This window comes from Cyclopterus lumpus, chromosome 4 (assembly GCF_009769545.1).
Source record: "Cyclopterus lumpus isolate fCycLum1 chromosome 4, fCycLum1.pri, whole genome shotgun sequence".
Classification (NCBI taxonomy): domain Eukaryota; kingdom Metazoa; phylum Chordata; class Actinopteri; order Perciformes; family Cyclopteridae; genus Cyclopterus; species Cyclopterus lumpus.
The window spans coordinates 19,116,012-19,133,555 of NC_046969.1; the positions used below are offsets into that span (position 1 = coordinate 19,116,012).

At 41.4% G+C, this 17,544-nt stretch overlaps 1 protein-coding gene across 1 annotated transcript; it reads right to left on the bottom strand.

Annotated features, from left to right (window-relative positions):
- Positions 1 to 7,892: 7,892 nt before the first annotated feature.
- On the bottom strand, positions 7,893 to 16,532 carry lhx4 (LIM homeobox 4). The gene is made up of 6 exons (XM_034531258.1): positions 16,454 to 16,532; positions 12,510 to 12,681; positions 10,711 to 10,913; positions 10,013 to 10,167; positions 9,122 to 9,293; positions 7,893 to 8,281 (listed from the first exon to the last, which is right to left on the bottom strand). The coding sequence occupies exons 1-6, from the start codon at positions 16,530 to 16,532 to the stop codon at positions 7,893 to 7,895; spliced, it is 1,170 nt and encodes a 389-aa protein (XP_034387149.1).
- Positions 16,533 to 17,544: the final 1,012 nt, after the last annotated feature.

Genomic DNA, 17,544 nt, shown 5'->3' on the forward strand with positions numbered 1-17,544 from the left:
GTTCAAGTAAAACCTAAACTGACATCCCGCCTTAGTGAGCACCATAATGAATCTAAGCCATACATTATCCATACAGATTCAACTCACTGAGCTCTTCATTGATGTACCATTATGGAAAATACAGTTTGTAAACAGACTCTTTATGATTAACTTTATCAGAATAAACTAACATTTGTGTTTGATTTGAAATGATTTCCAAAAAGGGTGAGTTACACAAAACATCCTCCACAAAGCAAATACAAAAATAAATAAAAAGAAGAACACTTTGGTGGTGTCACACAGAAGACACCACCTACCAGGACCAGTACCTGCAGTTAAAAGTAGCAATATTAAAAGTCCAAATTAAGAAAATAAACATGAACAGATTTTAATCGCATCACCAACAACAACTTGACCGTGCTTTAAGTCCCACCATGTGCACTAATACAAATCGATTGAAACCTCATTTATTTGTCCTGTCTGTGATATAATGCTGTCAAATTCAATGAAAACACACTGCTAGTAAATCAGACTGCCAACTAACTGTGTGACACATGATGAAACGCACTATTATTTTAATCCATAGCTTTATTCCACACCCCACCCAACTGGCCCTTCTTCATCTTTCTCACAGCATACGCACAAACATACTGTTCATACAACACTGGACTTCAACCTGCCTCTGTAGTATTATGTCATATAGAAGAGAGCTGGATGTTCTCCAAAAATAACCAACACATGGTCTGAGTCCAAATCTGCTTTACTCATCCTCAAGCCCCTCTGATCAGCACATTCTCTTTGCCTCAGCTCACACACACACACACGCACACACACACACCACACACACACACACACACACACACACACACACTTCACCAGATGAGAATACACAAAATCTGGATCCTGCATCTTAACTACAGCTTCACAAAGATGCAAATGCACATTTTGTACACAACAGCAGGGACAAAGCTTAATCCTTTACTCTCTAACACTCACTGGCTACACGCTTGCCCTCATCCCCCAGTGTTTTACTTAACTGTAAATCTGCCTCAACACAAGGCGTTAGATAACCGCCTCAACGTGTCTGGTTGCAGTCTGTAAGTTACTCACAGATCTATGACAGCAGTAGACTACTCTGCATTGGTAGTCATCACCAGGGGCAGCACTTCAAATTCAATTTGGGTCTTGACAGCTGTTTTAATTGAAATGCAAGTGCGCTGTGCTATACATGAGGTGAATTAAAATGTCTCCACATGATGTCTGTATCTGCATCCATGTCCTTCTCTCCTTCACAAATCATGCAAGAGAAGAGAGCCAAGACTTTATTTTTATTTTTTTTAAACTCTCATCATTCACTTTTACAAACTCCAGCCGCACAGTCCTCCTCAATGAAATGTTCTGCCTCTCCCATCATGAATGTTAAGGGAGGAACCCTCCATGAGTTGAGAGGAAAGCTTTTGAGTATTCAGCCTGAGTCTGAGACATGGTGCGCTACAATCCCACAAAGACACAACCAGTGACCATCTTGTTGTTATGAATTCCATCCACATCCAGCCATTAGGCTGTCGGTGTATCTCTAAAGCCTGTTTGGGGCCCGTTGTTGTCTGCGCATTGCTTCCTAAACCCCGTTACATTGGCTAGAGGTAAGAGAGGTTGACGGCAGTCGTGCTTTCCCCCGGCTCGTCTGCAAGACTCTGACACTAAGCCCATTATGCTTCCATTATGGGGCTTCAATTTTCCTCTGAGCTCTTCACTTTTGACACTGCAGCTCCCTCCCTCTCCAAACCGCAGACTCGCCCCTCCCACCCCCACCCCCACACCCCCAGAGCCCAATATTGTTCAGCCATTCTGAATATTTATGCATTTTTCAGAGGTGAAAAGTAATAAGCTTCAATATCTCAAGCAGTAAACTTGGGTACAGTTTTGATGTACCGGTACTTTGCTTGAGTGGTTTTTATACTTTTACTGCACTATATTTTGGAATGAAATTCAGAGGGGTCTTTTTATTCCCCAACAATTCTTTACGGTGTCTTGAAGATGCATCCCCATATTGAATAGGCATATTGTTCTTGAATATATTCAATTAATCATCTAGGAGATGATGACTCTACGTGTTTCGTCTCTGTCTTTAGGCCACATTCCCCTTAGCTTCAAGTTATGTCCACATTAAAACAAAAGAAGAGCTGGGAATGAGTGTGTTTAGGGATATTAATAACCAGGTTACATGGAAACAGCAAATCCCCAATACAATCAAAAACAAAATGAGACTCATAACTGAGATATTAAGTAATGTAAACGCATTAATTCAGACACCAAAGGAGAGTAATTTGTTTTTGTTGTCGGGAACCTGTGATGTATTTGTGGATGTGTGGGCGCCTCTTTAACAATTCCTCCTGAGGGACTCCTCCATCTCTCCTCCTTACCACTCTCATCACTCCCCTTTTCATCTTTCTCTCACCCTCATCCTGCACGCTCTCTTTTCTTTACTCCTTTCTCTCTCCTGTAAAAGCAATACCATGTTGTTGCTCTCGCCAGCTCTTACTGCAACCCTCCAACCCATGCCCCCCATCTTCTCTTTAAGCTGCAGCCACACACACACACACACACACACACACACACCCTGAGCAGCCAGGCTGGGAACCCAACAGTAAGCAGAAATACCTCTGCTGCTCTAACACTTCCCACTAATATCAGAGGCTCATTCACTGGTGTCCGAGAGAGAGAGAGTGAGAGAGTGTAGATTATGAACAAGCGTTTCTGCTAACACCAACATGAGGACCTGAGCTTTCAGACTTCACATAAGCCAACAGTGATTGTATGCTTTCTCACAGCATCTGTGTCACAAACATAAACCACAAGAGAACTACAGCTGGAGATCGCAGCCTTCAATACAACAAACATATTATCGTCACTACAGTATTTATCATAATTTCCTCTGGGTTATGAACCCTCCTCCTTTGGTTACGTCTCATCTAGTCGATATGTGCAGCAAGATCATTATTGAGTGGAAAAAGGCCCAGTTTCACATTAAAACGGCATCGAGCTCACAACCTTGAGGGTGTCATTGAGAGGCCTCTGTTTGACTCCAGTCCTTCTTTAAGACTCACTCCATCATCCTGCGGATCATTGTTCATTGCCGGCCCGATGAAGTCGTTTGGGGAGAAAAATGTCCTGTCGTGATGCTGCGTGATTGACTTTCGGGCGAAAACAAATCCTCTCTATTTTGCATGTTAATTTATTCCCTTTTGCCTCAGTAAAAAAAAAACAGTTTCCTTCAGGAAGTTTGTAATAAAAGCCTTGCGATCGATGATAATGGCATTTGTGCTTGTGTTTGTCATCTTCGCAAAAGCAACAGTGGTGGAGTTCCCACAGATTTATTTGTATACTAGTGCTGTAAGTGGCGTGTAAATTATCCTAACTGTCTGTGTGGCTTTTTATCTTTGTACGGCCGTACTATTAGAGCCTATCCATTAATGCCCGTAGCACAGCCAATCAATGCTTAAATAAAAATCAGCTCAATTTGTTCCGTTTTATGCAAACGTGCAAACGCCAACTGACTGTTTGCTTTTTGTTTTTATAATGTAGCAGGAATAGCTAAAATACAAAGGAATCGATAACACTTAAGTTTGGGTTAGGTTGGCCTGCTCTCAGACAAGTGTGGCACATTGCTGCATACAAATGAGTTTCATACAGATGTACACTGGGGTGTAATTTCATTATAATTCTATACATAGTTAGCCAACACCATAGTTACAGGGAATAAATCCACCGTAACCTGAGAGGTTTTAGCAATGCTGCACCGGCTACTAAGAACATTAGCAAAGGCTGGTCTGCCACACACACACACACACACACACACAATCGGGTGCCATAGCTACAAATAAGGACACCGGGGTCGTGTCCTCTGTATTATTTCTGGAAATGTTGGGGTTTTGAGAAGCATTTTGCATGGTTGTTTTTTGTATTATTATTATTATTATTATTATTATTTGGGTATTTTATGCCTTTAACAGAGAAGCAACAGAAAAAAAGCTAGCAGGATGTGAGGGGGAAAAGAGACAAGGAATAATACACAACAAAGGCTGCCGTCTGGACTCGTAGAGTAACATTGTGGTTAATGGTTCTTAACTCCTTTTCCATCAGTTTGCCAGTGGTGTGTTTTTAAAGGCTGGTTCAGATACTTCTAGCTAGCGGTGTGACGTTAGCGATTGGCAATGTTGTCTGTTGGCCCATCACGTCTAGACTGAAATGTTTCATTTAATGGACTGACATGTACAGATGAATTAGACTAACTTTGGTGATCCCTCAACTTTTTATGCAGCGGCATCATCGGATCAAATTGTGTCCAATACTTTTGTTTAAAAACCTGCAAAACTATTCCCATTCCCACAAACCCCATCTGTACTTTGTGTTGAGCGCTAAGTAGCAACGTTTAGCTTGCTAACATGTTAAAATGAGATGGTGAACATGGTAAACTATGCCTGCTAACATCCGCGTGCTAGCATTGTCATTGTTAGCATGCTAAATGTTTGTGTTTAACTCAAAGCACGGCTGTGCCTAAGTACAGCCTCACAGAGCCGCTAGCATGGCTGGAGATAATATGTCAATTTGACATATTTTTTAAAATTGAAAAACTAATTTAATTTTAACAGATTTAAGGTATTTAGTATTCATTCACCAGAATGACAAACAGCAACAGTGCGGGCCTTTGAAACTGCCTTTAGGCCATCAATAATGGGACTGGAAATAGAAGACATCCATAGTAAAAACAAATGTCAAGAGTGTTGTATGGTTGGGTAAAGAAAATGGGACTTATGATCTCAATGGTTAGAAATATTGGCTACAGCCCTGCATTATAGCCTTTTTAGCAGCTTGACATATTGACATACAAGCTAACTGCCGGCATATGGGCCATATTCCCTCTTTGCCTAACCACAAAGCATATTTTCCAAAATTCACAAAGCACTCTACAATTAGTTAACAGCAGAGGGATTAAGGATAGATTTGACAGTGCAGCGCTGCAATCTGCTGCTGTCTCTCTTTAGTACTGAGAGGATCAGTGGAGCCAGCGAGGCATCTGTTTCCCCACTTGTTTTATTTTTTCTCTCCTTCTTCCCTCTCTTCATGTATCTTTCTTGTCACCCCCACCCAGAGAGCGAGAGAGGAAAGCAGCATCAATCACTGTTAACTGACTGACCACTGTCTGTTGGTGGTACTAAATGGATCTCCACAATTGAATAGAGGCCTAAGTGTGTGGTAAATGCTCTCAATGGGTAAATGAATTTGCGGGTTAACTCGCTCTAAGAGCGTTTAGATAAGGCAAAAATAATAAAAACACCTACAGCAGATATTTTTCTTTTGATATATTGAAAACAAAGTTCAGCTGAAAATCTTAACTCCCACATTCATCACTGCAGACCCAGTCTATTAAAGAGAAATCCACTCGAGGGTAACCCAAAGACAATTCAGCTTTATTTTCCTCATATAGATTTGACTGTACACGGTTCATACCATTACACAGAAGGCATAAATGAATAAATTCAGTGCTCTCTTTTACATCTTTTTCAAAGACACATAGCAATAATAAATAGCGCTCATGAAACAAGACGATCAACACGGTTTCAAACTGTACAAAATTTACAACAATTAAAATGCAAACTTCTGAGGCAACACAGACTTAACAAAACTGTAGTGGTAATGTTTTTTGTGTATGATTTTCACTTCACACTCTATATTATAGCCCGCAAATTACACTGACAATTATTTGTCCATATGAAGTACCAATAAAACACTTACTGGTTCTCTACTGGTATGATCAAGGGGATAATACTGGGAATAATAGGTCCCAAATTAGCTTTAGGGTGGGGGCATGGAAATGTAATATACTGTAACTAATGTTTTGTTCCCTAGAAACAACAATAATGTACACTACAACTCATATTTTAAACCTTTTCATATTATTATTTCTGAAGTTATTTATTTAAGTATATCATACTTTTAAAATAGATTATACCACAACTAATGTCATTGAAATATCAACAACCCCATTTTCTCACTGACCTATTGTCATCTTCCCCTTCACTTATATTTCAATCCCAGCACAGCCATACAGTAAGTATTTTATTGATACCGTGTATTTACTCAATAATTATGCTGCAATTTGCGGGCTGTAATCCAAAGTGTTACCCGATTTTCCAACGGTGTAACTTTCTGTTTGTTGAGTTGCTTTCTGGCTCTTAAATAGGATGCTCTGGTAAAAAAAGAACTTTCCTCAAAAAGGTGACCACATATATAAGATTCAATTTGTTTTCTTCAATTGACGAAACAGAAATATGAGTACGGTTGTGTTTTTTAAGCAATCCTTGCCTTCAGATCCAAATAGCTACTGGTTTTGACATGCTCAACAAGTCAAATCCAACTATTAGAAGAGAGTTTGCATTTCAAGAGAGTCAGAATCCCTCCTCCTCTATCTCAGTTGTCGTGGGAGGCTTTAAGATGTGGCTGATGCTGCCAGAACTGACGGAAACATATCAGTCCGGCACTGAAGCGACAGTAGGGTATCAGCCCTGATAGTGGGGGGCTCTGTGGTAATCCCTGTGACATGGGGGCCAGGCAGAGGGAGAACAGATTGACAACACATCTGGGGTCAGTAAGTAGGTTGATAGCAGGCAAAGCTAGAGCTCTGCTGGACTGAGTAGATTACCAAGAGAAGCCCGGATCAGACTGAGGAAACAGAAGAGCCAACACAAAGGGACGTTTCATCTGCCTTCCTGCTAATACTTGTTGGTGTTTTTAATGACAATTTAATGTTTTGCATTTGCATGACCATTTAATTTGATATTAATATCTGCAAAGGAATCTGTAAATTCTGTCTTATAAATGGACATCTGCTTGTCTTACATCTGTGCATTCAAACGAAAATAAATTAATAATTTAGATGTGTGATGTATTACTAAAATGGTTAGAGTTGAATTTCTCCAAATCCTAAACTTCTTGACTGTCCTCCAACGCATGAGCTTTGATGCCTGGCGAGTCTGGAAACAGATAATTTAATACTGACAGACTTCCCCTCTCGGGCAGCGTTTACACACCAGAACAAGTCAAGCAGCTATAAATATAGAAGAGAGACCTGTTGTGTAGCAAACTGTGCACCCTCATTCAAGCAGAGGAGACTCCGGTTCCTACAGACAGACAGACCAACAGCCTTCTACTTTCCTAATAACTTGTAAGCTTCAGCAATACATTAAAAAACATCAGCATGGTTCAAAATTCACACTTGTGCCACTGCTCTTGTAAATTCCTCTCCCAATGAAACACTGTGTTTTTGCCTTGTGCATATGTCTCTCCTCTTTTTCTCTCTTCCTCTCTCTGCATTCCTGTCCATATGTGTAGAAAAAGAAGAGGAGAGTAAAGTGCATTGCCAATGTAAAAGGCTTTGATATGGCCAGACAGCAGTCCTACTCATTATGAATCAGAAGCATGCAGGTGCCTCGTGGGTCTCATTGGGACTTTGATCTAGATTGAAGCCCTATTGTCATAGCTGATAGACAGGGATGGTTTAATTTCGGGGACAATATTAGCTCATCTGTGAGCATTAATCCAACGAAATCCAGTCTCATTCTCAGAGTGAAAGAACAAAATTAAGTCAGGTGATACCAAAAGTTGTATGATACAGTGTTGAGATTAAACATTCAGCGGTTTGGAGGTGTTCTTCACTGCTTCTGTTCGGACTTCACCGTTGCCTCCCCGTTACAACTGCTGAGGGACTGAAAGTCACACTTCTCTTCTCTTTCTTCTCCTCTTCACCCAAAATCACAAAACATACCAGTCTTGGAGAGTGACAGAAAGAATAGTAAAGCCTCGTAAGTCTGTTTTGCCGTATCCCCACAGAGATCTTCTGCCGCGTTTGAGACTCAAAACTGTGAATGGTCCATCTCGTCCAGCCATGAGGCGGGGCTGGTGGGGAAGTCGGGGTATCCTGTACTGCTTCCTGTGGAGAGGTCTGAGGTTGGGCCCCCTGCCATGGCCCTCAGAGCCTGTCCCACTCCACCCGTCCCACCCTGCACCACCAGACTGTCCATGCTGAAGCCCAGGTTGTTGAGAAGAGGGGTGTGGCCGGGCAAAGATGTGATGGAGGAGGGCGACTGAGGGAGACCATAGGGGCTTCCTGCCCGGATGTCGTGGTACGGTTGTCCAGCTGCGTCGACGGAGAAGCCGCCGTTCAGCACCGCGCTGTTGGTCATGTCACCGACGCTCCCGTAAAGCCCGTTGGTGTGGCCGAGATCTGACAGCACCTGGTCGTCTGTGAAGGAGATACCAGCACTTAGCATGAGGGGTGTAAAGAGTTTGACACATCAACAGTCCTGTCAACTGCAAGCGCATTATATAGTTGTTATATTTCAATACCATTAAGTGCTTTTATGAGTAAGATTTATTGTGCCAACATGATGTGGATTTCACAGGTACAGTGAGTGGACAATAAGCATTTGAGTTTTGTCGGTGAGAAAGGATGTGCTTTACTTTCTTCTCTAACAACGGAGGTCTGTATGCGTGCACAGAATATTAGTTTTCATCTCAATCCTTCCACTGAGTGGCTTCAATAACAACAATGGCCCAGAGCGCTTTCTCTCTAATTGACTAAAAGCCTTGTGTGCTTTATAGAGTTTCTGTCACCATGTTTTCATTTCTCATAAAAATAGCCTTCTTTTAAAAAGTGGCTTGAGGAGTTTTATGACTACCCAAAACGGGTTTTGTGAACATTAAATAACCCAGGGATGTCTAAAATGTCGTTTGCATCCCAATAAAAAACGTCTCTCTTTTCCAATAAGCTTCATCGTGGCGACACACGGAGGAAGTAGAATGCGTCAGCGGCCGACGGGAGGTGTGAGGGGAATGTGAAATGAGAAGTCTGTTTTGGATTTTCCTGACACCGTGCGTTGAACAATGCAAGAAAACAAATGAATTGCCACAAAGACACATTCCATTGCTGCTGCACCATATCATTTAGCAGCTTTTAGGCTCCCTTAATCCCATTAGCCCAGCAGCATGACTGACAATTTTCTTTAAGGAATCTCTCTCCGAAGCAATAATAGATATGGACTCGGTTCGTTGACTCTGCTGAAGTTCCCCACACGTTAAATACCTCTGAAGCTCAGTTCACTGTCGCTGAGTCCTGCGTCATCGGCCGAGCTTTCCTTCTCCACTTTAGTTCCTCCTCGGCTACGTTTGACACTTTTATAAAACTGGGTCCAGCGATGTCGACCCGCATCTTTCTTTAGGCGCTTTTCCTTTGCTCGCCGGTTCTGGAACCACACCTGATGGAAATAATAATAATTATCATTAAGAAAAAATAACATTCTTCATTCCAATCATCATATATCATTTTCTTTCTGTTTAATCGGAAAATACTCAATGTTTTCATGATATTTTAGATGTTAAATATTTTAATCTATTTTGATTGACACAAAGTAGTTGTGAATATATTTGAATACATGGTGAAGTACATAACCAACTTAGCCTAAACTAACCAAGATGCACATTAATAAACTAAACAAATTTCACAATTTAATATTAAATCGGCAGGAAAAGGTAAAAGGATCATGAAAATAAATGCATTTTCCGGCATAAAGTCATTAAAAAAGTAATAAAAAAAGAAAAAGAAAAATAATAAAAGTTCTTACTGTAAATAAATAAATATTTTTTATATATATCCTTAAGAGGTAATGTATTTGTAACACGTCTTTAAAAAAAAGCTACATATTATTAGCTACAAAGACTGATAATAAAGGCCTGTGTGCTCGTTTTACATAATCTATATATTAAACAAACATTGGGTACCTAGGGACCTCAGCTTGTGAGCAGGTCATATGGGGCTAAAACATTTGTGACAAAGTTTAGTATATAAAATATATTTTTGTTGCTACGTTTAGGATACCCAGATATGACGTTGTCTTTTTGCAACTGCATGTTGTACAGGCTGGAGATAACATGGAGACCTGCAGTAGTCTGAATGAGAAATAATATAATCCTCTACCTGCACTACTCGCATGTCCAGCCCCGTCTCCGAGGACAGCTGCTCTCTGACGTGGCGTGCTGGCTTCGGCGAGTTTTTGTAGGCACTTTTGAGGGTCTCTAGCTGCTTGGCCGTGATAGTGGTCCTCGGTCGCTTTGTCCCCGCCTCTGAATCATCTGAAAACATCATTACAAGTGTGAGTGACTTCTTCTGACATTTGTCACGTTGCCTTAAACAGTCAGTGCCCCTCGGCCTTTGCGTGGAATGTACGCGTGTTAAATGAAGTGAATGGTCATGTATGGAAGTGCATTATTGTCCTTGTGCATCTGTCCCACTCCCACAGCAGAGCACATAAATCTACACAGCAGGAGTGCCAGAGGAATGGAGTTATTGGCGTCGCACCATATAAGAGCATTGCTTCACTTTACATAATCAATCAGAGATGCATGAAAATCTCAGGCGAGTGGAAGAGGCACACACAGCCAGACGACAAACAACATAGATCCACAGCCAGCAGTTATTTCACTTTGTTACACGGCCCACAGCTCGATCTGTCACGTCTTCTACTGTGATGCTGATGTAGTAAAGTCAAGCCAGACTAAATAGGCTGTGTCTGGAGACATCATCACAAGTAAAGTTTCTATTTTTCTTTTCAATTGACATTTTTTTAATTTTCAGCTTGAGTTGTTGCTTAATATTTTGGATGAATGTAGACCTACCGTTTTGTTTCGCGGTCTCATAATCCACCTTGCACACCAGCCTCCCATCCTCCATGAGGTAAAACTCGTCCCCGGTGGCCAGCTGTCGGCTGCACATGATGCAGGCGAAGCAGTGCAGGTGATACACAAAGTCCTGCGCCTTTCGCACAACCTGCGTCGGAGGGATCCCCTGTTGGCATGATGCACATTTTGTACCAAAACGCCTGCGGGAAAGCATGAAGAAGAGAGCTGCCATTAGAACATTTGATGCAAAACTTTAGCAACGGTAGACTGACATCCTTCTCCTATTTATGCCCATTTTACAGGCGGGTGGAGATAGCGAGACCAACGGAGATTAAAACTGCACGTGCCAGACAGATATTTCTCCAACTGCAGCAAAGAATGATGGCACCATGTCTGTTTTATCAGAAGCTCCAGCTGTTGTAAAGGAAAGAAAAAAGCACTAGAATGCATTTCCGTTAACGATAGTCCTGTCCGCAGATTGATGGATGGAAAGGATCAATGCACTTTGTGTGTGTGTGTGTGTGTGTGTGTGTGTGTGTGTGTGTGTGTGTGTGTGTGTGTGTGTGTGTGTAGGTTTGCATGTTTATGTGTTTGCAGATGAAGTACAGAGAGCTAAGGAGGAGGAGGAAGAGGAAAAGGAGGAAGAGGAGGAGGGGTGCACACAATAAACACACCCTGAGGAGAACCAATAAAACACTGACTCAGGAGAGGCTTTATATCACACAACCAACCCACAGGAATAAAAAGAGCAAGGTGAAGCCTCCAAATCACTACTGGGACCCATACACCACTGAATCTGTGTGTCCTAGTGTGTGTGTGTGTGTGTGTGTGTGTGTGTGTGTGTGTGTGTGTGTGTGTGTGTGTGTGTCCGAATCCTGTGTCTATGTGGATGTTCTGTAGTCACACACACGTGTCCCTCACCACAGTACAGAACATACTAACGTCTCCCTGCTGTCCCCCGGGGTCGGCTAACACTGTTAGCGCTCAGTGAAGACTCCAGAGCTCTTTACGTCTCATTCAAGCTTTGAGCATTAAAACCTTTCAAACATGATTTTGTAAAAAGCCCCGATCTGCTGATCCTGTTTTGGATAAAAGTCAAATTCAATTTTCTTCAGTAATGCCTCAGAAATCAAATCGTTTGAAAGAGAGAACGGGAAAGGAAAAGGGGGAATGGACAAAATATTGAAACAGAGAAGGAGTTTTTGAGCTCTTGTTTTGAAATGTTATTTCCTCTCACCATGCCAGCAGGACAAAACAGCAAGTTATGAAAGATAACTGTGAATATTATGAATACCATCCGCACATATTTGAATTCTGAGATAAATCAGCAAATATTCCAGCATGGTGCCTTGAGTTGAATAATGGCATTATTTGTTAGTGCTAGGTGTTATACAAAATGATATTAACAATTAGACCAAAATAAGTATTAATTCAACCCAGACCATAATAAATATTCACCAAAAATATTATAAACCTACTAGCTCTCCCTTAGAATGAAAAAATAATAGGTAAAAATACGAGATATGAGAAACACTGAATTTGTAACAAGTAAGGACACGTTACAGTTAGCCTCACAATTTAAGCTAATATTGCCATGTATTCAAAGATGTAATTCCGCCAGTCACTTTTCATGCCAATTAGTGGTGAAAAGTGACCAAAAGTGTATTTTATTTGGGTATAAAACCGGAAGCGAAGGTGAGCTGTTTTTCAAATTTGCAATTTGCAAAAATGTTAACAATGAACACATATACAACTTCTTCACCGAGGCAAACAAAAAGAAGCAATAAGAAACTTACTTGAAGAAATCCTCCTTGCAGTAGACGCTTCCTGCTCGGGAGAAACATTTGTCCGCCAGCGGAGTCTGACAGTCGGCGCACTTGAGGCACTTGGAGTGCCAGTGTCGGTCCAGCACCTTCAGGATGAACTTGTCCAGGATGTGTTGACTACAGCCGGCGCAATGAGGGATCTCTGCGGGGGGCAACAGGAGGTCATGCACAGTGAGCGAAGAGACACGTGAGCAATCTGTAATAATACCTGTGAATTTAAATCTGAACTTTGCACATAAAAACGTGGCCTTTCCCCCCATCATGTCCCAGCCTGCAGTTCAGTCTTGAAACGAACAATATATATTTGACCGATCATGTGACATTTGAATTATGAATATTATTACAATATATGCATTATGGTATTCAAAGATACAAGACGTATTTTCGAAAGCTGTAAATCCATAATTTAGATTGTTTGACGAATAAATATTATATTAGTACTATATTTTTTTTTCTTCTATATTTTCTTTATCCAGTTTTATCTCTCTGATTTCTGATTTGTTTTAACCTTTTGAATTAAGTTATGAATTATTTCTTTATTACAGATGAACGGCCAAACGTTATGCCATGTTTAAAAATATATATAATTCACTCTATTTATGTATTTTGAAGCGCTTTGTGAAAAGTGTCCGTCACTGTCCAAGGTGCTGAACTCGGAGCTGTTTCCCAGCCGTGCAGAGATACTTTTTGACAAACATTGATTTTATGGGAACTATGTTGGCAAATCAGGCTCAAGACGAGGTTCGCTTTCATTTTCGGTTGTGAAAAACACAAAAGCAGCAACAATGCACATAGAAACAGGGATCACACCGTATTTGACCCTCCAATTCATTAATATCACCTAATTCTCTAATAGATCGATGAGCTAATGCAGTAAATTTCCCATTTTAATAAGTGAAATGTATTTATAAATAAATGAGGGTCAAATGTGTATTCAAGAACAAAATGCACATTTCCTCCCAAATCTGGACCTTTTTATAGACAAATAAATGGCATGATATACATATGTTGCACAGGAACATGATTTATTTAGTGACAGTGCATTTGTGTATTTAATCATAATTAAACTTATCCTTTTCATTCTATTTTACAGAGAGTCAATCTGAGATTTATATTTCGAAAAAAAGGCCTCGTCATCTACAAAAATAACCTTTAATCTTCTTAAATCATCCTGTAAATAAATAGCGGCTTCACTTAGTCCAACATCACATGATATCCGATAATGAAAAATCAATATTGAGGCGAAATGGACCGAGCAGCCGTCAGAAAACGCAAGGAGAAACACACACAAACACACGCACACGCACACACACACACACACACACACACACACACACACACACACACACACACACACACACACACACACAGGAGCTGAGGCAGCGAGGCTGGTTCACTGTCGAGACAAAACATCCTCTAACAATAACCGTCTAAAGCGTAGACGCCGTGTGCATATATCTCAGTACAGCACACCACGGTCGGCAAAAAAAACAACCTAAAACAAAGCTATCGGGTTGTTCAACATGGAGGGAGAACAATAATCTATATATTCTGTTTTTCTTTATTTTTTTGAGACATTTGTGACATGAAATGAAATACCTTTAAAATGTATAACAGGTTCATATTTTTGATAAGCTCACTTATTTGTATGAACATCTATAACTTCGGAAAAACTACGAAAGAAAAAAGCGATGCGCTCAATAAATAAAGAGCAACATTCCTGCACAGGCGACAGGCTGACGGGCTTCACCTGAATACCGTCCAGGGGATGATAAGAAATGATTGAGGGAGAATTGCACTTGAATGTGTGTGTTGCTTTATATATATATATATATATATATATATATATATATATATATATATATATATATATATATATGAGGCGAAGTTAGAGGCATTTTAAATATCTGGAGATAAGTGGTGAGTGGATGAAGCTGAGCGGGACCGAGAGAAGTGGTGCTGAAAGGAAAGCAGCACGATCTTGGCAGCGACAGAAGGTCCACCGTCCAGCTTCAGTGTGTGTGTGTGTGTGTGTGTGTGTGTGTGTGTGTGTGTGTGTGTGTGCGTGCGTGTGTGAGAGAGAGAGAGAGAGAGAGAGAGAGAGAGAGAGAGAGAGAGCGAGTACAGAGTACACCTCGTGTATTCCAGAGGTATTCTATCTCTTGCTACCACTCTCCACTCTTTCTTCAATTCAGTCTCATCACCTCCGTCATTTCACACAGGAAGTGAAACACCTTTTCAGAGTTGTCCAATCGCCAAACTACTTTCACAGGGTTTTTTTCTTCTTCTATATAAGTGCAGTCTGGCAGCCTCTCGTACTTTCAATTGTCAAATGATTTGTGGTAATTAAACCTGAAATAAACACTTATATATCCCAGACTAATAGCCTGCAGGTTAAGGTGTTGGGTGTAATTGCTCTGAGTCAGCAGGGCATTCTGTCCACGATATAAAATAAATGTTTAGATAAATTCGCTGTTGCTTTTATTACTGGAATAATCCAGGTTTAAATCCAGAATGCATGCTGGTCCTGCAGGGGGCTGAGTAGCAGGATCTTTATCCAATCTTTTAATCTGCCTCGATTTATAAAATTAAAGAGCATAAGCCGACCACATATAGTCTCTTTTTACTGTGGTCAGGTTTAAATACTTTGCTGAAAAGATTGGGTCTACACCATGGTCTAGTTCATCTGCATTTTTTTTGCATGAGTGGGTTTTTTTTATACTACATATAATGCAAAGAAAATAATATATACCATTTTTTGGGGGGTACTTTTGGTTATTTGGAAGCCAAGTGTGTGTTTAGAATGCACCCCTAAATATTTACAGCTACAGAAATAAACTATTTTGACCAAACGTGTATCAAAGGGGTTTTGAAAACCAAGGAGCAATCCAGTAATTATCTCCATATAATCCCATTTTGTTTTTTCTTTTTTGGAGGTAGCCTATTAGAGTATAGCCCATCTGTACATTTGACTAACTCGCCTATAAATAATTAGGTCAGAGCAGAGATGTATCCCATTGCATTTCTATCTGGACTGCACGATCAGATTATAAAGGGCCTGAGACAGATTAACACGTCGGGACGAACAGATGTAAGGTAATTCTCCCCTTTGATGCTGCAAGGTTGAAAATGCAATAAGATGCTGACAGATAACTGTGATAGATATTTGGTCCCATCCCGAATAAATGATGACACAAATGAACTATAATACTATTTAAATTATGCTTAATTGTAAAACAACACAAACGACTGAAACGTAGGCCTTGCTTCAAAGACCCCAAAATAAACGACTAAATAAGGCGTATCCGGCGTTTATTTGACCCAGTAATGAGTGTCAATCAAAGTCAGTGTGTATTCGTCTGATGGGTGATGACAACTGCGTCTGATCTCTTGACCATGCAGTCTCGTTTACACATTAACAGCTGCCTGAAGGCTCAGTGTGAGCCCAGCAACCTGACGGGGGAGAGGCGAAGTTTGAGGCCAAGCTGGAAAAGGAAATACTGTTGCTTTAAATAACAGAAATAATATTCCCCCCCCCCCCCCCAAGGATGATGGGATAAAAACACCAAAGTGACATCGTGTGCACTAAGTGGTGCATCCTATTGCAGACTACAGTCCAGTGAGGCTGTGAAGATTAATTGGACATGCGGGGTGGCCATTGCTTGGCATTGAGGCCAATACTCTGTATTATTTAAGACTCATATGCTCGTTGAAATATAAGCAGCATGACACATCATTGGCCTGTACGTTACAATCTAAGACAGAGAGGTCCAGCTTCCCTCCTCACCCTCCTTGGCCGAGTTGTACTGTTACTGAACCCCCTCTCCCGACAGCAGAAAACCCCGCAGCACACGTTGCGCTCACCAACTGGTTTCCAGATTGATAATCGAGGAGGGTAAAAACAAATGTCTTACGTTGCAGTGGCACTCCGAGAATCTCCGGTAAACTCTTCACGGGACTCTCTGTCGGTAGGACCGCCGCACTTTGCATCATCGTGATCCAAACCGGGAGACAAACGCACGCACATACACCCGCAACACGGTGGGCGCACTCCCCCGTCCTGTCTTCTGGAGGAAAAAAAAAAAAGAAAAAAAAAAAAAAGTATGATGATGCTGATGTCGAGGCCTCTCTCCTCTGTAGGGTGAGCTCTCCTCGCTGTCCCGTCAAAGCCTCGATCCCCGTTAGATGTCTATTCCCGGGATGGTGTCCGTGCCGTGCCGTGCCGTGCCGAGCTGTTTTGGAGTGAATCAGACAGGCTGCGAGGTCCGTTCAGCGCTGCAGGGGCGGCAGGGTCTGACGTCACCGCGGCAGAGGCTCACCGGGGGCCAATGGGAGCGCAGGAAGAGGAGGCCCCCAGGGCGGAAAGCATCCTCCATAGGTGTACAAGTGAGGAGGAGAAAGGAGAGGAGGAGAGGAGGAAGGCGTCTAACATGGTTTATGAAAATGTCTCAAGAGAGGCGGGACCTTGTTCCCGTGGAGACCATAAATAGCTCACTGCAGTGGCTCCTGGAGGGGCCCCGGGCCAGCTGGGCTCTTTCTGGCAAGGAGGAGGAAGTCATAATGCAGCCAGGAATATGAGGAATGGTTCACTTTTATTTTAGGAACTAACAATAAGACACTTTATAAAGAAAAGGTGAGAGTTGTCCTTTCCCTGCTGCTCATCCATGAGAGTCTTTAGGCGTTAACAACATAAGGTATGGTGATAAATAAGACAATTTAATTAGAATGTTCTTCTTTCTTTTCTTCTTTCATTGAGCTTGAATATGCATTCAAGTTCAGATGGACACATGGTTTTAAATATAAAAACGTGCATGCAGGTAAACTGTCAACATTAATTTAACTTTAAATAACTTTAAAATATGAATTCGCCCCCCCCCCCCCTCAAAAAAGGTTTACAGTTTAAATATCCTTTCAAGATGGCCTACCGGGTTGTCACTAACAGCTATGAGAGCCAAAGTGAAACCACACCTATAGGGACGTTATTACACGTCTGAGTCCACAGACG